Genomic DNA, 26,804 nt, shown 5'->3' on the forward strand with positions numbered 1-26,804 from the left:
ATGCCGACTCAGCGCCGCTGGAGTCGGACCCATCAGGTACTTCTGTCCACCAGAACCTACTCGGCCACGTTTGGTTCTGGTGGCCAGAAATATCTGGTGGGTCCAACCATTCCGAGGTCGCCGGATTTGTGGTCCGACCGTTCTGAGGTCACCGGATTTGACTGGGGGGAGTGGACTTTGGTGGCCAGAAATACGTGAGTCCGACCGTTCCGAGGTCGCCGGATTTGACCCGGGGAGAGCGTGTTTTGGGGCGAGCTTTATTGTATTCGTCCTATGTAGGACATACAGGAATTGGAGAAACATTAGGCAGGGGCGGATCTAGGATCTTTCTAAATCTGTGTGTGTGTGTGTGTGTGTGTGTGTGTGTGTGTGTGTGTGTGTGTGTGTGTGTGTGTGTGTGTGTGTGTGTGTGTGTGTGTGTGGGGGGGGGGGGGGGGGGGGTGTGGGTGTGGGTGGGTGTGGGTGTGAGGGAGTTATAAGTGTAAATGTATCATCTACAGTTCAAGTTTATAGCAGACACCCAATCCAAAAGGACATACAGTAGGCTAGACTACTATTACACCAGTCACTTCACATGTTGACATAAATCAGACCATAAACTGTACCCACAAAATAGGCTAATGTTAAAATACTCACCGTCTCATAGGCTATAAGCGACATCCATTTAGGCTATAGTCTATAGTCTGCCCTTGGTGTGTAGTAAATAAATATATTTTGACCAACATTGTCAAATAGGGTTGATTAGAAGAGGAAATCAGCAGCAGTCTATTAATTGTGTTACTCTTGCTCACCTGTGTCAGAGGAAAATTAAAATACACTGACTGAGCTAGAGATGTTGAGCACATGAACTGGAACAGGTCCACTAAAATGTACATACAAAAATGAATTATTTCAGTTAAGAAGAAAAGAAAAGGCATCTCACCTAGTTGGAGCTTTTAGTGTTGCACAGAAATGGATGACCTATTGAATTCTATGACTGAAACTTTCTCTGTTTTGAAATTATATAATTGTTATTTTGCAACTTCAACTTTGAAGATTGATGCTTGGGGTTAAAAAGAATCAAGTCAAAAGACTAAATCACGTTTCCAGTGGGGCCATTATTAGAATAGGACATAAACTGTGTTTATTATGACCAAGTGCGACCTCTGGTGTCTTTACCCACAAATACATGGGACAATATCCCTTACAAAGATGGCGCTTTCAGCATGACATCCGTATGACATGAAGCACCAGTAGCCAATGAGAGCAGCGTTGCCATGTTCGCTTATTATAAGCGACTTTGGGCTTATTTTTCTTTTTGTTAAAGTTGCTTGAAAATATTGGTTGTTGCGGTTTTTTGGGGCTTGTTTCTAAAGTGTAGTTGCTTATTTGGGCTTGCTTCCTAATGTTGTTTAAACCAGTTGTTCATGGCAAGGACCCCCAGATTAACATGTATTTGTCCGCAGACCGTCCATCTGAACTGCTGAACATGATTTTGTGCCAGGGACCCCCATATAAGATTTGCGTTGTTAAAATGTTTACAAAATTGCCTCTTTTTCCTCAAGATTTTCTTTCCGCCCCCTTTTTTTAATTGCAGATCTACAAGCTCACATAAAGGCGGCTTTCCATATACATGGACTTACCTAAAAGACGCTTCCTTTGGGCATGTTTTCATAGACCGGTTGCTTATTTCTTTCGCAGAATCTGGCAACACTGATGGAGAGGCATCATAGCTTTTCATTGGCCTGCGCTTTCCTGGCGGTTCGTTGCAAAGACAGTTTACGGAAGATATTAGACAATGTAACGTAACAGATACAGATAGACATTTGATGATTATTGGGGACTTTTGACTACGATCGATCGCGTATATACAAATGTTATCGAGGTCGTTGGGACACGTTCAGATGTGTTTGGTAAACTGATCGTGGGAATATGGTATTAGTGTCATTTTATTTTAGTTGTCTGCTTTAGCAAACTGTAGCAACCAGCCAGCTGTAGTCAGCCCACTGAGCCCAGGCCCGATCCCGGTGTCATAATTCATAATTCGCATTAGTCAAAAGTTGAGATAACATGGGCACTTCACGGGAGATAAAGCGTAAGTGTAAAACTATTACTTTGACGATCTTTGATCAGTTGTATCCTTTGTATCATATGTTATAAGTTGTCAATGGCAATGTACTTACTTCTGATCGTTCATCGTTGCTTCTGTTTCATGAACAGAGTTGCAGAAAGCCAAGATCAAAGCCCAGAGCAATATCAACCTGAAAGAAGAGGCCAACATCTGCAATCAACTGGGGGAGCTGCTGTCCAGAAACGGTAACTCTAAGATTGACAGTCAAGTATTAATACCAAACGTCCCACCTTTAAAGAGGGATACAGGTCTAGTGGGCACATAAACATTGTGGGCACCTCGAGGTGCCCACAATGTTTAGCATTTAGCATTGATCAATGCTAAATTGATTATTTTTTCCCCCTAAATGTCAAAAAAAGAAAGAATAAAATGTATGCTTTGGAATACATTCTACATGATGATCAGACACAGTGAGTTAATGTTTGGTAACATCGCATCGCCAAGCTTTACAGTACAACCTGTGTAAACAATCCGTTCTAGAGTCGCCTGCTATATAGATGGATACCTTTTATTGATCCCACTGGGGAATTTCAGTCACCCAAAGGCAGCACAGCTGTTAAGAGTTACAAAGTTACAGATGCAGAGTAAGGAAAGTACTGTCAGATACAGTAATACAAAGTTAAGAAATAACAATAAGAAGTACCATCAATAACAGTATACAACTACCCTGCACTATGCAGAAAAACAACAACACCACCAGGTTAGGTTACAGTGTCCTCACAGTATCTCACCCTAAACAAACTAGAAAGTGTCTAGACAAACTATGCAACCAGTACTGTATCTGGAAATTACCTCCACAATGGGTTCCCACTGCAGATTTCAGATGGAATTCAGTGTTTCCTGAACTATCTCCTGTTTCTGATGTACAAGTACACCCCCAGCCATGATGTACAAGTACACCGACTGGACATGACGCTAGTATGTCGCAGGGACAAACCTCCAATCCAGCTCTTGATGCTGAATGCCAAGCAGCGAGGCATTGGGTCCCATTTCTATAGTCTTTGGTATGACCCAGCCGGGGAATTGAACCTCGACCTCCCAATCTCAGGGCGGACACTCTAACCACAAGGCCACTGAGCTGGTATTTTGAGATATTAACAGGTGTACACATAAACTCTTAGTTTTATGTTAACCTTACCTTTTCAGCATAAAACCCTATTGTAAGAAAGCATTGGAAATCTGGTGAGGGAACTCATTTCGAACCCACTTCTGGGTTTTAGAATTACAAACTAGCCTTTACCAGTTTGCATGTCCGATCTAGAGAGAATCTGAGGATATGGAAACGGTCTCTGTATGTGTGTGTGCATGTATGTGTACAGTATGTAGAAATTACCGGATACAGTTTCAGAGCAGGCAGGCTCTAGACCAGTTGGCACTCGTTAAAAATGGAATGGTAACCACTAACCAGGCTTTCCACGGTACCGGAAAGCCTGGTGTCGTGAGGTTACCAAACTAGCTAACTATGCATTATTGATCCTGTGCAACACCGTCTGACTCTCTAATCCCAGGAGACTATGAGGCTGCCATTGAGGAACACCAGCAGGAGTTGTCTCTCTCAGAGGTGCTAAACGATGTGATTGGAAGAGCTGTTGCCAATCGCAAAATAGGAGAATGCTTCGCTGAAATGGGAAACATTGAAGCTGCTTTGAAGGTGAGTCAATTGTCCTTTTAAGATGCTTGCAGGATTTCTTTCTCCCAATATATTTCACCTGTTAACCTGTTCGAACTTTTAATTATATACATTTTGGAAATGTACTGTAGCTGTCAAACTTGCTGTCTTCATTTGCTGTAGAATGACACAACCAGACCAGCAGTATGCCCTCTATATTCTGCAGAGAACAACTCGTATGATGATGTAAGGATGCTTAGAATGTTCATGTGTTGATTCCATGTGTCTCCAGCACCAGAGATGTCACCTGGACCTGGCTCGCTCTGTCAGGGATCACGCTGAGGAGCAGAGAGCTTTGGCCACCATTGGTCGAACCTTCCTCTTTCGCTTTGAGTCAGACCAATCAAGGAGCAGTTTAGAGCAGGCCGAGGATGCATTCACAAAGAGCCAGAAGATTGTGGAGGAGCGACTGGAAGGTGTGTTTGTGTGTAATCGTTTGTCCAGAAGGAGTCCTGCGAAGTGGCATGTTCAAGCTACAATGCAGGGCTTTTTTTATGGAATAAAACACGTTAACCAATCTATATGGTAGAATATGTTAATACAATATAACTAGTACATCTGCAGTTGCCAAGTCTCCTTACTCTTCCATTGCGAAATGTTGACCCTTGTGTCGGGTTGGACAGCTACTCGTTAAGTTATTTGAAGCAATGTAGTTTTTGTAGTTCAGACATTGCAATTACCTCTAATAAGGTATCTATACTATACTAACAGATAGTAGCTTTAATAAATTCAGTGACATTTTAAACTATTTCTGGACGGCTCATTTTTCTTTTAAACCTCTTGTGTGTGCTGTAATCATTGCAAGGCTTACTCGTCAATATGTTAGTTATTCACAGTAAGGAACCTATACCCATACCTAATCTCTTATAGGAACTGTGCCAAGCCGGGAACTGAGTGAGATGAGGGCACGTCTGTTCCTCAACCTTGGTTTGGTCTGTGATCATCTGGGGCAACCCCAACGCTGCAGTGAATTCATCGGACGTAGTGTCTACATCGCAAAGTAAGAGCATACGTAACCACTTTCGGCCTGGCAACAGTGAAAAAAATTGAAACATAATAAAAGAAAAAAAATGCAGTTACAATTTTCGGTGCGCAACTGAGTCATACAATAAGTTTCCACACTTTGTGAACTTTTAGATTTTCACCTATCTGAAATATTTGAGATGCATGAAAATATGTGACATACATGCAAATATAATTATCTAAATTACTATATAATATATAACATTACTATATTAAATATATATATTTTTTTAAATGCAACATTTTTTTTAATGTAAAATAATCTACAAGCACACAATGTGTTTTTGCTATTCATATGACATGCTTGTAAACATTCACATTGATCACATGCAGCAGTCCCTTTTATTGATTGATTGATTGAATACTTTATTAGTCAGAAATGTAAACAGCACAAGGTGCAGTCAGACGTTAAGGCTAAAAGGATATCACAAAAAAATCCTGGGGACTTGTTTCCTTTAAATGCATTTCCCCCCCATACCTTTTTTCTACACTTTGAAGAAGGGACAATTTACTGGAGGATCTTTACCGTGCCAACTTCAACCTGGGTAACATCTATTTCCGTAACGGGAAGCATTCCAATGCTGTGCGGAGTCTGGAAAGGGCCAAGGAGTGTACAAGGAAGAATAAAGATAAGTTCAGTGAGAGCGAGTGCTTCCACTGCATTGGCAAGGTGAGAAAAACCTGTGAATATGAGACATATTTAATAATTATCTTGCCAAATAGATATCCTATTGTGTAGGGGTTTTGCTTCAAATATCACAGAGTTGATGTAGTTGTGTGTGTTTTGTTCACACAATGATGTGTGTGTGTGTGTGTGTGTGTGTCTGTGTAGGTCCAGTTGTCCCTGGGTGATTTTACAGCTGCAAGAGGTTCACTGAAGCAGGCCCTCCGGCTAGGCTCCCAGCAGCCTGTGGACAGACAGGCAGTGAAGAAGGTTTTTAGATATGGTGAGAGAGACATATTGGCTATGGGTTTATTTGGTGAAACGTTTACTGTCCAACAATTTTTGCTAGGCACCCATTCATGTGTTCATTAAGGACTCTGTAATTGCGCTGCAATAATTCCCTAGCGGACCGTGGCTGCCAGTTAGAAGAAGAGTTTGGGGAGGATCTGGGACGGAGTTCCCATGAGGCTGTGGGGCTAGCAGAGCAACTGGGAGATCTATATTGTAAAGTGGGCTGCTACAGTAAAGCCCTGGATGCATACAGAGCTCAGGTGAGAGAAATGTTTATCAAATTGACACTGACACTTACAATTTGTTCTGACACTAAATCCAATAATGTTTGTTTTTAGTGTAGGAGTTCTTGATTTAACCCTCAGTAAACCTTTTCCCCAGACAATGGGATTGTAGTTTAATGAATGACAGAACGGTATGAAATCACAACTAAGTAACCCATTCGCTGTCATGATAAATAACATAAAGGTATTTTGTTGCACAGCTGTCCAGCGCTGAGGCACTTGGAAAGCCAGCCAGAGAGCTGGCTGTCATCCATGTGTCCCTGGCTGCTACCCACACAGACCTGAGACAGCATGACAAGGCTATACATCACTACAGGCAGGAGCTGGCCTTACGACAGGGAAGACCCACTGAGGTACAGTATGGGTTCAATATCTGGATTAGGCAGTATGAAGAGTTATACGGCTTCTTTGGTATCATGATTCTTCTTTTTCACTAGTAAACACCACACCTTCAAACAATACATAGTTTGAGTTGTGGTTATCGAATATGAATTAGATGGTGCAATTGGGTGAAATAGAAAGAGGGGATGAAGGGATGGAGGGGAGAGAAGGGAAGAGGGGATGAAAGGGTGAGATGGGAAGAGAGGATGAAGGGCGGAGGGGGAATGAGGGCCAGGATGGGATAAGGGGGATGAAGGGGGTAAGGACAGATGAAGAGGTTAGGGTGGATGGAGGGACGGATGGATGTGGGGATGAAGGGATGTTGGGAGAGGGGATGACAGGTCACAGGGCAGCCTCAATGAGCTATGTGTTCAATATCTGGATTAGGAGGATGCACAAGGTCTGAAATACAGGAAGTGTGAAGTATTATACTGCTTCTTTTGTATAGGAATAATTATTTTTGGAGTGCTACACTTCTCATTCTTCACTCTCCATACTCATACACGTATATATGCAACTTTTGTAACTTTTTTTCTTGTGTCTTTATCAGGAGTGTAGCACATGGCTGAACATTGCAGCATCCCAGGAGGAGAGTAGCCATGCCTTGGAGGATCTAGACAGCAGCTATAGTACTGCTCTATCCTGTGCCCAGAGAGCTGGGCAGGCCAGACTGCAGGTGAGGGTTTACGATAACCAGGAAACTTGACTTCCTTTATCCTTACTGGGACTGCTAATCTATCGATTATTTTCTTAGCGATTATTCCATTGATTACTTTTTCCATGTATTAATCAGATAATTGAGAAATGTTCTTTAGATCATTTGTAAAAGAAAATTATACATCAACAAATCAAAAACAAAACATTCTAATAGATTGTTTATACGTGACTAAAGCCATTAGTATGATTAACCACTTATGCCTTATTTTATAAATGTTTTGTACAACAGTGTCGCAAAAATAGATAGCGAAAATAGTCAATCTAAGTACAAGCTCAGTAGCTCACCAAGCGTCGCATCGTGATGTGTTGCGAGCATGTAGATTGTCTATTTTTGCTATTATACTTTTTTTGAACAGGCAGAATTTTCAAATGTGTATTCAAATTGATCATCATTTTTCATAATCAATTACTTTGTTTAGTTCTATTAAATGTTACACCCCTAATCATTACCCATATCTCTACCGGGGGCCACCAACTACAGAAGCGTGTGCTGAGGCTGTGGCTGGCCGCTCAGAGACGTGCTGGCTCGTCGCAGGCTGACGACACGGAGGCCAGGCTGCAGGAGCTGTGTGCCTCAGAGGGTTGGAGGGCTGATGGGAGTGAGGGGGAGGAGGAGAATGAAGAGGAAGAGATGGAGAACAGTGAACCGTTGGTGGATAGTGACATCCAGCTGTCAGATTCAGGTGCGACCGCCATGTTACAGACTTGTTAAAAACACCTGAGCCCTATACAGGATCATCTAAAAGAAATATGAATATCGTGGCAAACCTTTTCCCCCCACGTTTTCTTTCTATAATATTTTTTTTTAGATGATACTGTATATTTCGTAAGACAAATAGTGAAAATAGCCAATCTAAACAAGTTTATTCAAAAAATAAATACCTAGCAGATCTACATGCTCGCTGGTTGTGAGCTTTGTAGGTCTTCTATTTTCGCTATTTAAAAAAGAAATGAAGAAAAAGAAATGTACCCAAAATAAGGATGCCTGGTTTAATGCGGTTAACTGTGCGTGTCTAAAGCAGGTGCATGAACCATAGCCCTCTGTCTGTCTTTCTGTCATGTCTTGAGTTGTGTTAAGGTAATTTATTGGATTCCATTCCACTCATTGTTTCTGTGTTTGGAAGTCGTCACACCTGGCTTACGTAGTTTTTCCTTTGATTCCTAGATGACGAATTTGGAGATGACAAGATGGTGTCCGGAAGGAGGAGGGCAGGCAGGGTAAGAGTAAACTGATTCATCAATGACTGGTAAACATTGTATACCGAATATCCTTCTGACTCATTGGGCAATTGAACTGCAAAATCAGAGCTCAGAAACACTTCATTGGCCAACGTAGGATGTACAGTCACACAAGTCTTTCCCTTGAAAGAAATGGCATATTTCCGACTGAAATGTCAACTTCCGAGCGACACTTGCCGAAAGGTGTTGTGGGACGAAGTATGAATTAAGCCTCAATATCATGGCCCCATGAAACTATAGACTACATACACTTCCCTTAAGTTGTGATGACGCTGCTTGGCATCTTTATTCTAGAGCTGAGCCAGGTTGTCTGCTGGCACAATTCTATATCAAATATATGTATGTAGTCAATTTCCAAAAGGAATAATTTTATTATTTCAATTTGTCTCTTACAACACTGGTTCTCAACATTTGGTCTGGGAACCCCCATCAGTCCTGGAGAGGGTTCCAGGGGGTCCCTAGCTAAATGATTGATAGGTAGGTACCAAATGGACCGTTACGGTCTGTAAAATTCTCTGTAAAACACTCAGGAAATTGTATCAAATAGGGGTGGAAATTGAAATCGATTCATAGATTAATTGCGATGCTGTCATGGACATGGATAAAACATTTTTCATCATATTGCTAATTGCATACAGCAGCCGCCAGATTTTGGTTGGTTATCAGAAAAGGACTTGTTTATTTTCTTGTTGGTTTTCTGCAATTGTTGATGTTGGCAAATATAACCTTCCAGTTGACAGTGACACACCTCTTCCATTTGTTTTTATTATCAATAAAAGATAATGGAAGTAAATTAATCGGAATATAATTGAATCGTAGCCCTCTGAATCGGAATAGAATCGTCAGGTACCTAGCGATTTCCGCCCCTAGTATCAAATGGGGTGTGTGGTCAAATGCATCAAACTAGGGGTCCTTGAAATTAAATCACTGGCTTACTCTCTGACACTGACTCTTTTTTTGCCCTTTTTCTTCTTTTCTCCTTACTTCTGAACGCCCCCCAGTGGAACAAGAGGAATGACAAAGGAGAGACATCTCTCCATAGAGCTTGTATCGATGGCAACCTGAAACAAGCCCAGTATCTGGTGGAACAGGTGAACAATAAGAGCTTCATAATGTAACATTGTAAAGCTTTCATGGTCAACTATTTTAGAGCATATAATGACATGCCTACAATAGAAACATCAGATTCAAAGTGGTTACAATTACTGTTTATGTCATAATTGTAAACTTAAGTCATAATTGTACATTTAAGTGATAATTCGTGGTGGCGTTGCACACCCTCAGTTATGATGGCTGAACGTGGCTAATGTTAATGTGCCTCTTTTCCGTCTTCTAACGTATGCCAGGGTCACCCAGTCAACCCCAGGGACTACTGCGGTTGGACTCCTCTGCATGAGGCCTGCAACCATGGCCACGATGGTACGCATTTAAAGTTGTACAATGCAGAATCCCAAATAACGATTTTTAGCAACCTCTGCTGGTCACTACCGTCACTGCATACAATTTCCGTAATCCTCGATTACCCAGAATTCCATTCGTTTTCACCGGAAGCCGGAAGCGTTTCAAAAAGCGATCTTTTAATTGTTTTATACTATCTACGGATCGTTTCTCTTAGCCAGTGGAGCATTAGTTACCATGAGCTGTGCTTTCTTTTTCTGTTCTTTTTCGATCTTCCAATCCTACATTCTCTTAACATCAGCGTGAGGTTCCTTTTTGCTATTACCGCGGTAGTTCCTGGCCAAACAGGAAACCGTTGCGGTAGTTCCTGGGGACGTCGGCCACGACATCATGACGTTGGCCAGGAACGTCATTTTCCCGGGAAAGTCCCCCCCTTCACCGTTCAATAGAAAATATATAAATAAAAGGCTTCCGGGGGTGAAATTCATGGAGTGGGTGTTGTGAAACTTTTGCCACTGACAAAAGATATACAATTTAACTTTAGTTTTGTTGAAAACGTTACCTAGTATTACTTTAAGATAAAACTGCATTATATAGTGAGATTTGTGAAACCAAAGACTGTTGGGGGTCATGTTTATGTCTTGCTCTGTCTCTCTTTCTCCATCAGAGATTGTTGAGTTGTTGGTAGCACGTGGTGCTAACATCAATGACCCTGGAGGTCCTCTGTGTGAGGGGGTGACTCCTCTCCATGACGCACTCGCTTGTGGACATTTCCGGGTGGCCAGACTGTTGGTGGAATGCGGGGCGTCAGTCACCGTATGCAACTCCAAGGTGTGTGTTTTTGTACCCGAGAGAATGGGCTACTAGAGAGGCGCCTCGGGTGGCTCAGGGGTAAAGTACCTACCCACCACTGCAGAGTCTAGGGGTTGGCCCATGTTCAGGGGAGGGAAGCCAGATGGAGAGGGTGATATTTGTCACTGCATGTACTCGTACAGTCTGGGATGGCGCCTGTCATCGGTGAGTGTTGAGCGGGAGGAGTATGATGAAGGCTCTAGGTCCTCCCAGTGGGGGCTCCTCACTGGCAGGTGAGCCAGTAGAGTACAACAACGGCAGTAGCAAGCAGTGGGAGGAATTAATTGCCATAATAATGAATTCAACTCAATTTGGGTGAAAAAGGAGTCAAAATAATTGTCTACTCTAAAAAAATAAAAATAAATAATGGGCTACTAGTGCTGCAGCTATCAATAATTTTCTTAGCGATGATTTTATCGATCACATTTAGATTTATTGGGAAGCGCAAATAATTTCTACTAATTCAGACTAATCTTTATAGATTAGTCTGAACCATTTAAGCCCTGTTTTATACTTGTACATCAGAAAATAGCTGATCTACAAGCCCACAGCTTGTAGATCTGCTATTTGTTTTCGATTCAATTGATTGGTTGCACCCCTATAAGCTAATGTTTTTGTCTTTCCTTGTATCTGTCTCTTGCCTTTCCCTCCTCCTTCTCCTCCTCCTCTCAGGGTGAGACTCCCTTAGACTCTCTTTACCATTGGAAGAGAACGTACAACCGAGAACTGGATGAGGATACCAGACAGGAGTGCTCAGCTACAGAGAGACTGCTGAGGAAGGCGCTGGCAGGGGGCGGTGAGGCTTCTATGTCATTGTCTCATACCAATATGACAGGAAACCAGCTTTTTTCCCGCTGCATGACATGCTGTTTACCAGCCGCGAACCCATTAAAAAGTGTTATAACAGCAGGGAATCCTTGAATGCAATCTGTATTCGCTTGCGTAGCAGATATTTATTCCCCACAAATGCAGCACTTTGCATCGTCCAAATTCACCCTCGCTCTGCCCCATTTCACATGGCTCAAAGCCAAAATGTGCTGAAATGTGCAAAGTAATATTTGCCTTAGAAAGTAGGTCAACTAGCATCAGCAGTGTGGGCAGTTTACCACATAGAAAAGTAGCACCTGCAAACTAGATGATGAATGCCTAGGGCACATAACAACATGGGCTCTAATGCCTGACAGCGAGCCCTTGGTTTAATTCCCGGCCGGTGTCACTCTCACTCTCTCGAAACTTTTGCAAATAAAGTCTCTGAAAAAGCCCCTCAGAAAAGAATGTAACAGCATTTGGTTGGTGGCTACTAGTATTAACTTGCCACCGATTTACAAGGGCCACCAACTATCCACACAGGTTTTGCCTGCTGTAATACAGTGAATTGCACTTTCATATCGGTCTCACAGATATACATATAAACACATTTTGTGTTTATCTGTCTACTACAGTAGCTGCTGCTCCAGCTCCAGCCAAGCCATTTGATGCCCTGCAGGATAGCCAGCTGTTTGACGCTGAGAATTCAGAGCCACTGCTACCCAGCGAGGGTCGTTCCCTAAACCCTGAATGGACAAGGCTGTCAGAGGAGAGTGCAGTACCGCCCAACCCCACACGGAGGCAGTATAATGGCTCAGCACAGCGCCCTCGAGTCAGAGGGACAGGGGCTGCAGTTCTTTATGGGGTAAGCAGTTCAGTTACACAAGTGTGGCTGATAAGCCTACGTTTCTGACCAATGTTTTTCACCTGTGATCACAGACTCGCCACAAACAAATCAATTAAAGAGATAATTGTCATCCATTCAACAATAATTGTGTAACATGAAAAGATGACATTAATTTTTTTTATAAACACATACATACATGCAGTTTATGCATGCATGCATACATGCATAAACATTATTTAATGCATAAACATTATTTACAAGTGTCAAATATTACAAAATGGCACAAGTAAGGAAACACCTCAAGTCAGATTCTAGGTTGAGGCTGAGAGTAGCAAGGCTCTGAGGATCCAGGGTGCCTCACCTCCTCTTCTGGACAAAGATACCTTTTAATTCCCAGAGTCCCTATTGAGGAAATTGAATAATTTCCCTCTAAGAAGTGAACAGCAACTGGATACAACTTGTTTTTGCAACTTTTGGTGCTCCTAAGCTCAGCTATACAGATTTTCATCCTTTCAGACATCAAATGAAATGGCATTAGGGCATGTTAGCAAGTAGATGAACACCTTTTTTTATTTTTTATTATTATCAGTTTTACGTTATGAGGATGTTTAAAGTTGCATGAGTTAGATTGATAGTTGTCATGAGTTATTGGAAGGAGTTTCCTTTTGAGGAGAAGGGTAAAGGGGGGAATCAGACAGACAAATTCAGATCTTTATTTATTTTTTCCGCAGTCAGCAAAAATAATAATACAAAAAACATAATACAAAAATAATGTCCCTCCTCAGAATGACAGCAGCTCCTCAGATGATTGTTCAGAAAGTCCTCTCCGTCCTGTTCGGCCAAGGCAACGTTTCCCAGCAGTGCCAAGTCAAAAGGAAGCGCCTCCTTCCCAGGAAACCACCTCGATCCACAGCACCAGCAGAGAAAGTATCAGGGAGGCTCCTGAGGCCTCCGTCTTGGCTAGGGAGGAGTACCACAGCGCAATCAGAAGGCTCGGCAGTGCCAAGACGCTCCACTCTGAGAGTCTATTGCAGCCCCTGTTCAGCAGCACCCCTGCAGTTTCATCCAGTGGAACATCTGCACTGATACCAGAGGAGGAGTACATGATAGACGACTGGTTGGAGGATGATGTGGGGAACGTTCAGCCAAAGAAGAGGAGGAGAGTTAGCTCGGAGCAGAATGGGATGAGGGCAGAGGGGGGCGCCTCCATGACTCTTGCACCCAGAGCTCCAACCAGACACACTGCAAACTCAGCAGTAGCAACCAGAGGTGAGTGTTCACTCATATCAGAATGGCCGCCAAACACACAAGCCCACATCTGTGGAATTGTTTAGTCAGTCCTGAGGCATCAGTCCATTCTGAGGACATGTTTTTCTAAAAAGGAATATGTTGTCAGTATCCCTCCACCCATGATGTTTAATGTTTTGTGTTGTTGTGTGAGCTTCTCAATGACTTTATTTCATTAATTTATAGTAGGGCTGCATTTATTTCTTGGTGATTATTCTATCGATTACTTTTTCGATTAAACCAGGAGTACATTTTTGGGTATATTCTTTAAAATGTTTATATATCATCGGGTCAACTTAAGCATTATTTTATACACGCATAACACTCATATGTGTTTTCCTATAATGCTATGCCTAAAATAACATTATTAATCAATTATTTTATCAAATTATTGATAACTTTTTAAATAATTGGTTAAATGGATTAGTTTAATACTTTGATTAACTATTGAACTCCTAATGTACAGTTTTGCCTCACAAAATTATATTTTGTTTATTTTATACTTAACCCGAATTCTCCTCCTGCTGTTTCCACAGTCCCATCGCCCACCAGCAGGGGTCTCTCTCTTAAAAATAATCGCCAGGTCAAGATGACTCAGTTGTCTGGAATGGTCCGGTTGGGGAGACGAGAGGTCACCAGATCACATAGCCCGACCATAACTGATGACGATGACTTTCAACGTTACACGCCCTCCCCACCACCACCCCAAATATACACTATGCAGGTGAGAAGCTCTAAAAGATTATCTCCTTGATTCTCCTAATTGTGTTGCCATTTAAACCATCTCTGTTCAAATGCTCTCAACAGTAGTACCCTAGTACTATAAATATGAGGTGGACAGCAGCGTGTTAGGTTGGTAAAAAACAAACAAGTAAAAAAACTAAATAAATCATCTATCCCTCCTTTAATAAAGTAATGACACAATCTGACTTCAAGTGTTTAATGCAGATTTTTCATATGGATTACAAAGTAATGACACAATCTGACTTCAAGTGTTTAATGCAGATTTTTCATATGGATTACAAAGTAATGACACAATCTGACTTCAAGTGTTTAATGCAGATTTTTCATATGGATTACAAAGACAACAAATACACCAGAACAGACTTCCCCCTTTCCCACATTGGAATGTGCAACTGTCCTGATATCTTCTTGATGTGTCTGCTCGTGCTCATGTCTTGGTGTCTACTCATTTACCTGTTCTCCAGATCTTGTGTGAGTTGGCAGTAGCCTGGCATGGCCGGACTAATATCACTGGCTGATTCAGTACAGTACATATATGTATTATACAACACGGTAAACAGACCCAATTAATAGTAACACAATGTCCATAGGGGGTTGTGGTTCTACAGCATATAGTAGGGGGTACTAAGCACAAAAAATGGCCAAATCGTTACGCGGCGGATAAAAGCATGAAATTTGATACAGATGTCCCTTGGGTCATCCTAAAACATCCTAGAAGGGGTGCCCAAAAAAATCTTAAACAGGAAGTGACTTATGGACATAATTCAAAATGGCCACCTAAACTGTTGACCGTTGACTCAAAAGACACCAAAAGAATCTCCAAAAAGCATAAAATTTGGCACATATGTCCCTTGGGTCATCCTAAGACATCCTAGAAGGGGTGCCCAAAGGAATCTGAAACAGGAAGTGAGTTATTGACTAAATTGAAAATGGCCGCCTAGTGTTGTCGATTGACTCAAAAGACAACTAAAGAATCTCATAAAAGCATACAATTTGGCACACATGTCTTTTTGGTCATCCTAAGACATCCTAGAAGGGGTGCCCAAAGAAATCTTAAGCAGGAACTGAGTTATTGACAAAATTGAAAATGGCCGCCTACAGTGTTATCTATTGACTCAAAAGACAACTAAAGAATCTCATAAAAGCATACAATTTGGCATACATGTCCCTTGGGTCATCCCAAGACATCCCAGAAGGGGTGCCCAAAAAAATCTTAAACAGGAAGTGAGTCATTGACAAAATTGAAAATGACCGCCTACAGTGTTGTCGATTGACTCAAAAGACAACTAAAGAATCTCATAATGGCATACATGTCCCTTGGGTCATCCTAAGACATCCTAGAAGGGGTGCCTGAAATTATCTGAAACAGGAAGTGAGTTATTGACTAAATTGAAAATGGCTGTGTACAGTCTTGACAGATGATGCAAAAGACACTCATAAAAAATAATCTCATAAAAGCATGAAATTTGGTACAAATGTCCCTTGGGTGATCTGAATGCATCCTAAGGGGTGCCAAAAAAAGTTTGAATAGTCTCTCAATGGAAAACACTCCTCCCACACGGGCTGCACTGCTACAATATTCAAATCGAGCAGCCAATCTAGCATTTGGTCCAGAAGCCTGAAAGCTATGCAATCTCTACCATCTCCTGACAAATAAATTAAAGTCGCTGATTCGTGGACACCTTTATGGACACTCTTGCCAGAGGCTGCTTAAGTTTGTAGAGAACTCAAGTGTGGCTGCAAAGCTGAGCCCTTCTGTTCGAGAAAGTGTAGATGCCGGGATGCTGGGTTACCTTGCAGAGCATTATGCCAATGTGCTGGTAATTGCGAAATGGCACACATGAATACATGTAGTTACTAAACACTACTTACGAGTGTAAAACAAGCAAGAAGATGTAGAGTGCAAAATAAATAAGATGCAGAGAGTAAAATAAGAATATGCAGAGTAAGATAAGATGCAGAGTAAAATAAATGAGAATATGCAGAGAGTTAGATAAATAAAGAAGATTCAAAGAGTACAATAAAAAAATTATGCAGAAAGTAAAATAAATAAGTGATGTAGAAATGAAAACAGAAGGTAGACTACAAAATACGGCAAGTTATGCACTGCATAACCTGTCGTATTGAGTCTGCATAATATGCAGACTGCCATGGTCAACTGTTTAAACAGCCATTTAGAATGTCTTCAACATGGTCCCTTCCTAAAAAGTTTAATAAACAAGCAAACAAATAAATAACCCCTTCTAGGATATATTAAGAAGCACTCAATGTACGTACCAAATTATACACTTTTATGACGTCCCCTTATGTTTTCTTTTGTGTCAACTGCTTTTAGGCGGTCACTTCCTGTTTAAAACCTTTTTGGGCACCCCTTGTAGGATGCGTTCAGATCACCCAAGGGACATTTGTACCACATTTCATGCTTTTATGAGATTCTGTAGGTATCTTGCATCATCTTTCAACACTGTAGGCGACCATTTTCAATTTAGTCAATAACTCACTTCCTGTTTCAGATTATTTTTGGCACCCCTTCTAGGATGTGTTAGGATGACCCAAGAGACATATGTGCCAAATTGTATACTTTTTGGAGATTCTATAGGCTTTTTGAGTCAATCGCCAACACTGTAGGCGGCCATTTTCAATTTAGTCAATAACTCACTTCCTGTTGAAGACTTTTTTGGGCACCCCTTCTAGGATGTCTTAGGATGACCCAAGGGACATGTGTGACACATTTTATACTTTTTGGAGATTCTTTAGTTGTCTTTTGAGTCAATCGACAACACTAGGCGGCCATTTTCAATTTGGTCAATAACTCACTTCCTGTTTCAGATTTTTTTGGGCTCCCCTTCTAGGATGTCTTAGGATGACCCAAAGGACATGTGTGCCACATTTTATGCTTTTTGGAGATTATTTTGGTGTCTTTTGAGTCAACGGTCAACAGTTTAGGTGGCCATTTTGGATTTTGTCCATAACTCACTTCCTGTTTAAGATTTTTTTGGGCACCCCTTCTAGGATGTTTTAGGATGACCCAAGGGACATCTGTATCAAATTTCATGCTTTTATCCGCCGCGTAACGATTTTTCACTTAGTACCCCCTACTAATACAATCTAACAGATCTATGGTTTGCCTAAAGTATGCAATTATGTATGCGTCTATTGTATTGCAAATGTACTATTTTGTCATAAAGTCGTATAGACTTTTATTATATACTGTATGTATATATATATGTATGTGTACATTTACCATACCTAAAGTTACCATCATGAAAGAACACACTGGAGCAGCTCGGACTACTTTGACATTTCAATGTTACTACATCTTCCAGAGTCATGAAGGGCAAAAGCTGATAAGGCATTGAAATACACATGAGTAGTAGCTGTAGTACCTGCAGTATCAGTGTTTTGTACATCTCTTTCTTAACGAAAGCTTGGAGTGGAGGCTGCAAGTTCTTGTAGGTCCAGATCACAACCCAGTATGTTTTAAATTCAAATACTTTTTTTTTTGTCTGTTTAGATTCAGATAACTTATGAGCATTTGCCATTAATTTGTACTTTATTTGCTTATTCTACTTTCATTGTATGGTCTAACTAAATTAATCACATCGAATAATCCAAATAGTATTCAAAAGATTAATCGATTATGAAAAGAATCATTTGTTGCAGCCCTATTTTGAATTAGCTATTAAGCTCCCTCCTAATGCTCTGTGATTTCACGTTGAGTAAAGTCATGTCATGCTGTAATTCTTTCTGAGACTGTAAAGTCTTCTCTCATAGAAGTGAATTAAATTATCTTATTTATAAGAGCAATCCATAACCTTTATGCCTTCAAACCCGAGTCTCTGCATTGAGAGACCACATTTCTAACGCTCAGCCAGGAGTCAGTCTCCGCTTGGCATGGGGAGATATTGCGCTTAGGAGCTTCAGGAAGTACGTCTTGTCAACGAGTGGGTGTCTTACCCGATGGCAGATTCTACGTTTCTCAATGAAAGAGTAGGGAGACCACCAACCACTGCAGAGTATATTAACATACTCTACTACAGATTGGTTAAAATAGCAATTTATTGATTTAAATAAGTAACGGATTGCAGCTTTAATAAAAGGCTGGCTTTAGTCACAGCACCACTATGGGCTTCATTACTGGAATGTGTAGTTGCAGCACCACTATGTGCTTCATTACTGGAATGTGTAGTTGCAGCACCACTATGGGCTTCATTACTGGAATGTGTAGTTGCAGCACCACTATGGGCTTCATTACTGGAATGTCATTTGTCAAGAGTCTGTCCTCATTCTTGATTAAATCAGACGGTGATGAATGTGGCGGAAGATGAGATTTGAAAAAGGTCGTTCATCTCTGTACATGACTGGTGCAGCAATACCATCAGTTTTCTCCAGTACTGTGTTGTGTGACCGACTGTATTTTACATGCACTTACTTGCACAAAACAAGGCCAGTTGAAAAGTGTTAAGTGTGTGTGTTAATCACATTTCTGTAATTCTGTAGGTTCCAGCTCCAACATTGGTCATTCCAATGGTCACATCAATGCCTCCTCCCATCAGAATGAGGGTCAGGGTTCAAGAAGATGTGTTTCTCATTCCTGTTCCACAAAGGTTGGTTCTCCATGACTTAACGGTGCAGTTGGTTGTTCTCAGAAACACACCTGTGAAATCAATTGTTTTGTCGCATTCTACTTTTACCACAAAGGCATTATTGATTGTGGTTACAAACTAAAGACACAAATATTGGATTTTGATACGACTGGTTTTAATATCAAGATATGATGAGCATTAATGCATACATGTAGATGTTATCGTATTCCATTGTGTTCCAGCGAGGCGGACTCTTGCACTGTGGCGTGGCTCTGTGAGCAGGCAGCCCAGAGGTTCTACCAGAAGTGCGGCCTCCAGCCTCGCCTCTCCCTGCAGAAAGAAGGTGCTCTTCTCTCACCTCAGGACCTTCTGTTGGCTGTCCTGCACACCAATGAAGAGGTGAGTCCAATACAGTTTGACAGCAGAAAGTCATGCATGTTTGGATGTGCGTTAATCACCCGTTTACAAAAGGCAGCACACATCTGAAGAAGTGGAGCCAATCAATTTGTCACAGTACAGCGCTAGACCTGTAAGACCAGACCCAATGACGGTCGGTGACCTTTGTGTATACACGAATCCACAGAGCGCTTCCCTGTAGGTATGGCGCCGCCCCCTTTAGGTAGCGCCGCCATTACTGCGGTGTCAATATCAGCGTAGTAGCAGCTGACTGATATTGACACCGCAGTAATGGTGGCCTACCTAAAGGGGGCGGTGCCATACCTACAGGGAAGCGCTCTGTGGATTGTGTATACATTCTTGATTACTGGATAGCTAACCTAGCACTGTTGGCCAACATTAACTCATTGAGTGCCATTAACGTGTTTCACGTGTTTTAGCGCTATGGTGCAACGTGCCATTAACGTGTTTCACGTGTTTTTGAAAAAAAAGAAAAAAAAAATTTCTCTTCCTGAACCTAAGATATCATTATCTGAAGATTTGCAGCTCCATCCACTCCTTGTTTAACTTATAACTGAAAAAGGCTGTATCTCGCTTCCTAAGCACTTTTGTTTTACTACATTTTAAATTGTAATAAAAATTGTAATGGCCAGAAATAGATATGAATAATTATGGCACTCAATGAGTTAAGATGATCAATCAAATACCAAGTCTCACTCACTCTGAGTAACAGACAGCTTAAGTTAATGTTAGTCACTGGCTAATGTTGCAGCATCAGCTAACCTCAAAAATAATGTTTTTCCTATGGTTTACTTTCAAAATGAGTGCGAACGGGTTATGGTGGTAATTCATAATAACATTCCTTTTACAGGTTAGGTTAATAAACCCATCATACTCTCCATCTTGAATTTTGAAGTGAAGAATGGAATTGTCATTTTAAATTCTCTAATGTTCAGGTCCTGGCTGAAGTGTGCTCTTGGGTTCTTCCCCCTCTTCCTGAGCGCTACAAGAAGGCCTGTCACAGCCTGGCAGTCGGTGAGGAATATACACACACACACACACACACACACACACACACACACACACACACACACACACACACACACACACACACACACACACACACACACATTTGTATTACTATACTTTTGAGTACATAAACATTTTAGGACGGCATTGAAAATGGACAGGAAATTGCAGATCTACAAGTTCACAATGCAACGCAGTGTGACGTGGTGACTTGTAGATCTGTTTTTGTTCGGTGCACGACACCAGCACGCAACTAAGTATGAATCGGGTATAACCCTAACTACTAAACGTCTTAGACCCAACTTCTAAATGCCTAATCCTAACTCCTACCTGAATCCTTTCCTAATTGTATTTCTAACTCGACAAATATTTTTTAACCATAAAGGAAAAAAAATGAAAATGGTCCTCACAATATCTGTTTCACAAGTATATTAATACAAGAACACACATAAACATGCACTCTTTTATGACCCATCTGTTCATCCCGACAGATGAGAACAAGCGTGTGTCCCGCCTGTGCGAGGTGCAGGATGGAAGCCCCTCTGTGTCAGTGTGTGGCCTGGGCCTTCCCACAGCGTCCCTCAACCCTCTGCTACGGGCCCTCAAACTGCAGGACAGCCTCACCGAACTGCGTCTGTCTGGCAACCGGCTCCACGATGACCTCCTCTCTGAACTGGCTGAGACCGTGGTCACCATGCCTCGGCTCCGCCTACTAGACGTCTCCTCCAATCACATCACGGGAGAGGGGCTGCAGAAAGTGGTGGATGTCTTAAAAGGGCGTACCTCCCCTCCGTTTCCGGTACGGTCGCTGGCTGGATGAGTTGGTTCTTATTTTGTATGGCTTCATTCTCCTTCTTTGTCAGTGAGCGTTAGCATGAGATGAGGCAGTTGATGACAAAGCTGCACAATGAGCAGTTCTGCAGATAGGCTGGTTATTGAATATCCACACAGTCAATATGCATAGTGTGCCATGTCTTCTTTTTTTATCTCTCTCTATCTCTCTATCTCTCTATATATAAAATCCACAAAAGACATATACCCTTAACAAAAACTAAAAAGACAAACAAATAGGGAGGGGGGGGGGGGGGTTCCATCAACACCAGTTGTTCAATACAATAAAAACATAGCCAGCCACATAGTGTGCCATGTTTAACAAACCTTAATTGATTGATTTAGCTTTGACACATTTATTTATTCCCTATAGTATAGTGGTATAAGCTAAATGAGTGTGGTTCCTCATTGCAGAAGTACCTCCTCCACCAATATTTTTTAACATATGTTTTATACTTTTATATTTAAGTCAATGGGGCTCTGATCGGACTGAAACCTTGACCAAATTTGGAGTCATACATCACAGATACTGTATGAGACGACTGACGTCGCAGGCTGGCCACATGACGTCTGAGCTGACGTCTGAGCCATTTCGTTCCCATGCACTGTATATCCTGAAATCCACATTTTTTTAGTACAAACATAGGCAAAGCGGCTAAAGTAGTGCTCTGCTAAATCAAACGACTAATCCTAACCTCACAGCATGTTAGATAAATGAAGAAGTAGAAGCACTTATTTGTGTCTGGGCAGAAGAGGGCTTTCAGCGGCAGCTGAACTTGACAATTCAATGTGCATTGTGCGTGCAGCCAAACAGTCAAGAGAAACTATAACAAGATCAGAGACCACAACATGATAAGTGGTGTGAACAGGATTGATGTGAATGTGTCACTAAAGATCACAGCTCCACCTTGTTGGTGCCTAAACACAACGATCACTTCCCCTCCTTGTTTACTGCTGAGATGTGATACCATTGTGGTGAGCTTAGGTGTGAGTAGCTCATTTTCCTTTTCTGCTTTCAAATGTATTTCTTTTGTAAGAAATATGTGAAAAGTCAGTCAGTCCTGACCTACTGGCAATAACCGATTTAAATCACTTACCATTAATGAATAGCTCTATTCTAAATAAACAACACATCAATGATAATTTTTATGTGTTAAATCATTTAGTCTGTATTTTGTTAAATAAATGCATAGGCTAACGTTCAAAGTGTTTGCTGATGTGTGTGTGTGTGTGTGAGAGTCTGAGTGAGAGAGAGAATGTTTTGCATTAAGCTTTAGAATGACTTTGACAGCAATTAAGTGGGTTATACAACTTTAGCATGCTCTACTTATTTGGAAAAACATCTTTTATGTCACCACGACTCGCCCAGGGAAGGAAAATGGTTCAGTACTGGAGCTTCTGTCACTGCGCCCTGCTATGACCTCAATCATTTTTGTGTTGGTATTTTGTTAAATTAATTCATATAAGCTATAAATGTAAATATATAAAACTCTACCGACAACAGCTGTCAAAAGGCACTAGACTAGCTGTTGTGCGTGCCTCTGATTCACCGGCATGCAATGTAAATGCATGCCATCAGATTCCCTGATTGGCTAACCCAACCCTGAGCTTCGGCTGAGCTTTGCACCACGTTTGTACCGATTTGCACATTTATGTGGCGGCGTGTGAGAAAATGTGGGATAAGCCGGAGACTAAATTACTTAGGAGTATTGCACAAACGGGTGGGCATGTATTCACGAGTAGGCCCGCACTCTTTGGGCTAGTTGGGCTCCAACATTTTTAGAGACAAACATGTACAAGTGGCATCCATTTCATTAAACAATTTTACTTATTTTGTAAAGCAGTTGTGTAACAGTTTTGTAAAATACGATATTATAGATCATTATTGCTATGAATTTCAATTTGAGATGACAGTGTCATTCTTTCTCAGCATCTCTGTGTTGCTCATTGAATTATTATTGTTCCCTGGTTTTCCCTGGTTTCCCCAGTATTTGGAGGAACTGGACCTTGGCATGAACCCACTTGGCGATGGTGTGTCTGAATGTCTGTCCTGTCTGCTGAACTACTGTCCCCTGCTGGCTAAGCTGTCCCTCCAGGCCTGTGGCCTGACCGCTCGATTCCTGCAGCAGCATCGTCTACTGCTCGCCCGCGCCCTAGCAGGTGATGCTAGGGCGTGGGGCGAGGCCATTGAAAAGGCCACGTGGGATTTATTTTGACACTTTACTGCACATTCTCTTTTATTATACTTGTACTTTCTAATAATTTCAAGCTTGAAAGTCCTTTACATCACCAATGAATAGGCTGAACAACTGTGCTGAAAGACATCTATATAATATGACTCAAAGACAAGTACCCAATATTGTAAACAATTGATTTTCACCATAATTTCCCCCGACAGGCACAGGCCACTTGAAACAGGTGTGTCTATCCCATAATGCCCTGGGCTCCACGGGCTTTGAGCTGGTGCTGAAAACACTGCCCCTCTTTTGTCTCACGCATCTGGACCTGTCCGCTGTTCGAACTGGGCCTGGTGATCACCCCGCATTGGAACACCTCACTAAAATGTTCTCCCAGGTATGCAGACACACACTCCTACTGGAACACCTCAGTAAAGTCTTCTATGTCTACAGACACATGTTTTACACATGTCCACAATGAGTTGTACACTGCATTGGAGCACCTAACGATCATGGCTTGGTATAAGCAAGGTTAATGCAAGTGTTACCCAATGCAAATTGGGTTACAAGATATGCATGAATCATATAATGACAGATATCATACATGTTACACTGTATAGGCTATACTTCTGTATTTTATTTCTGCTGTATGTTTCTGCTACTGTAAGTTGAGTCACTGACGGCGGTACTCGTTCCTTTTAAAAGCATACTTGGCCAAAAATCGGATTTGTTCTCATTCTGCATGCAGTGGATATTCATGATCCAGATATGCAAGTGTGCTCATCAGTCAATGTGGCACATTGCTTCACTTGCAGGAAGAAGAATGCACGCTGACCCACTTGAGCTTGGCAGGAAATGGTCTTACTGACACCAGTGTAGCCACGCTGGCCAGGTACAGTACTGTACATCCTCAGTCTCCATAGTAGTTTGAGTAAAATAATTGCACTTTAGCAGAGTCATGCAAGAGTGCTGATTAATTGTTCAGGGGTTTTCCATACCAGGAAAATACACTAAAATTAGCACGGACCCAACAGAGCCTTTTTAATTCTACTGTGTCTAAATTTTCATTATCCTGGTGTCTGTACTTCCACCACTCTCGTCTGTCCCTCCAGGTGTCTTCCTGTCTGTCCGTCTCTTGTGTCTTTGAACCTGTCAGGAAATCCATCTGTGACGTCAGCAGGGCTCAACAGCATTTTAATGGCTCTTAGTGAAGCACGTCGACCCTTGACCCATCTAAACCTTCAAGGTAAGGGTTTACTTTAGTTGGTCCTGCACCTGCCGTCCAGCGGATGTGCCAGTTTAGTGTTTTATGAGCTTTTACTTGGTGCCTCTACCACCAGACCATACTGTAGTACGGCTGAAACAGTTAATCAAACTAATCAATGTAATCAGTTATAAACAATCAGTTTTTGGAAAAGAAACTGTTTTTGTGCTGGTGAAGGTTACAGGAGTGCATTTGATGTGTAATTCAAAAATGTGAGCTTATCATAGGTTGTAGGGGCGCTAGCGTTCATGCGGCTAACACCATTGACATCCTGTGTTCAAGGGCTTCTGGAAAAAGCTTAACTTTTCTGTTTCTCGTAACTTCAGCATATGCAAGGAGGAGGGGCCGTCCATTATTAAACACATGGGGGATTTTATCAGAGGTAGTAGTCGTAGGGACGCTAGCGTTCATGCGGCTAACACATTGACATCCTGTATTCAAGGGCTTCTGGAAACAACTTAGCTTTTCTGTTCAGTTGCACATGTAAGAGGAGGGACAGTCCATTATTAAACACATGGGGGATTTCTGTCCCAGACTATTAGTGATCCTGTCTAGGCTTCAATACTTGTGATATCTACAGATAAAGTTAAATTGAATACACATAAAATAAAAAATGGGATGTGCAGTCCACTAAGGCTGCGAAAGTTAATTGGACTTTCGTGCCTATTTGTTGATGTATGAGAAAAAAGTGCTGCTTTCTTGGTTATGATTGAACAAGTAATCAATATAATAATTGCTAAGAAAATAATCGATAGTTGCAGCTTTAGACCATAGTTCAGGGCTCTGGCCATTTCATGTAGATGTAGAAGTAAACTACAAAAAATGTTTTGTATGCTGTATGATTTCCTTGACTGTTCCCATACTGCGTCTAGGTTGCCAAATATCCGGTCCCTGGAACAGTGCAAGCCTGGATGATTTGTCAGAGCAGGTCAGGGACCTCCGACTCTGCTCCCAGGGTCTCAATAAACTTGATCGCCAGGCCTTACATCAATGCTGGGACCGTGGCCATTCGCAAGGATGCTTCCTTGACCGCAACACCAAGTGCCTCCTCTCTGCGGCCCCATGATTGAAAGGAAGACACTTCAAACTTTCAGTAGAATGCGGTGACACTAAAATATTTATTATATTCACCTCTCTTTGTCGTCACAGAATCTTGTGGGACACCTGTAATGTCACAGATAATAAAGACACATGCTGTTTTGTTTTAGATAGGGTTTCTTTTGCAGTGTTGCTGCACGGACTCATGACAGTTTGAGATTTCATCATTACTTGACTGAAATGGGACAATCTAGTGAAATGGCATCCAATGACAGTCTGTAACATTAGGGGTGGGACGATATATCGATATATCGATATATCGCGATACTTTCTCCCGCGATAAATAATCGATATCCTCCCGAAAAATATCTATTAAAAAAAAAAACTTTTTTAAAAGTTTGATACGTTGTTTTTCCTACTCTGTATTTGTGTAATGATGATTTTGAACTGTTTGGTGCTATTTTATGTGTTTATGAATTGAATACAAGGACTATCGTGATATATCGTTGGTGAATTTTCATGCAATATATCGTGATATCGCAATATATCGATATTTTCAGATATCGTGATATATATCGTTATCGTGGGCCTAATATCGTGATACATATCGTATCGTGAGGTACCCATATCGTCCCACCCCTATGTAACATGTATGTGCTGTGTGTTAATGTATATAAGTATGTTATATGTGGAGGTCTATATGGATCCATGTTTTTTGTCTATTGTGATAGCTTATGTTTTTTTCTATAAAGAAGAAATTGATTAAAGTGGTCATATGTAGTTTGGTCATTTGAAGTTACATTTTGCTATTTCTTCTCACTGGGTACATGTTCCGTGGGAAACTATTGTACACATTAACCACAACATCCACATCCTTTTTTAGCGAATGCATCAACGCCTTTATTGTGGTTCTCATTTCATGTTTCATCTTTGTTTCGGTTTTTAGAGAGCCCTATATGTGCCAGTGTGGTTGCTTCATTGTGAGGGAAATAGAATATAGCCTCCCTGGAGATTGATTTTATTGCATGTACTGTAGGCCGTGCAAGATTCACATTAATGACCGTTACAAAGTTTAACTGGATGCCACAATCAACTGTTGTTCACATTACAGTTTACATTTTAGGCATTTAACAGACGCTCTTATCCAGAGCGATGAAGGTGCGATTTCAT

The 26,804-nt window shown here is 41.5% G+C and overlaps 1 protein-coding gene across 1 annotated transcript; it reads left to right on the forward strand.

Moving 5' to 3' along the window:
* The first annotated feature begins 1,762 nt into the window (after positions 1-1,762).
* On the forward strand, positions 1,763-26,276 carry tonsl (tonsoku-like, DNA repair protein). The gene is made up of 28 exons (XM_080414055.1): positions 1,763-2,074; positions 2,200-2,295; positions 3,619-3,761; positions 4,012-4,195; positions 4,650-4,779; positions 5,301-5,472; positions 5,635-5,749; positions 5,872-6,017; positions 6,242-6,394; positions 6,973-7,098; positions 7,621-7,822; positions 8,305-8,357; positions 9,380-9,469; positions 9,725-9,797; positions 10,444-10,607; positions 11,301-11,424; positions 12,071-12,300; positions 13,068-13,551; positions 14,106-14,293; positions 18,814-18,920; positions 19,142-19,298; positions 20,252-20,330; positions 20,816-21,123; positions 23,144-23,315; positions 23,554-23,729; positions 24,148-24,224; positions 24,445-24,578; positions 25,469-26,276. The coding sequence occupies exons 1-28, from the start codon at positions 2,050-2,052 to the stop codon at positions 25,660-25,662; spliced, it is 4,302 nt and encodes a 1,433-aa protein (XP_080270181.1). The 5' UTR covers positions 1,763-2,049; the 3' UTR covers positions 25,663-26,276.
* The last annotated feature ends 528 nt before the right edge of the window (positions 26,277-26,804 follow it).

Source organism: Gymnoscopelus braueri (assembly GCF_963280865.1).
Source record: "Gymnoscopelus braueri genome assembly, chromosome: 19".
Classification (NCBI taxonomy): domain Eukaryota; kingdom Metazoa; phylum Chordata; class Actinopteri; order Myctophiformes; family Myctophidae; genus Gymnoscopelus; species Gymnoscopelus braueri.

What these genes read in the sequence shown, in the direction of transcription:
- tonsl (XM_080414055.1), top strand. Translation starts at nt 2,050, where the DNA reads ATGGGCACTTCACGGGAGATAAAGC. An exon ending in GGAGCTGCTGTCCAGAAACG is followed by an intron (nt 2,296 to 3,618) that starts GTAACTCTAAGA and finishes CTCTAATCCCAG; the next exon opens with GAGACTATGAGGCTGCCATT. An exon ending in CTCAGCAGTAGCAACCAGAG is followed by an intron (nt 13,552 to 14,105) that starts GTGAGTGTTCAC and finishes CTGTTTCCACAG; the next exon opens with TCCCATCGCCCACCAGCAGG.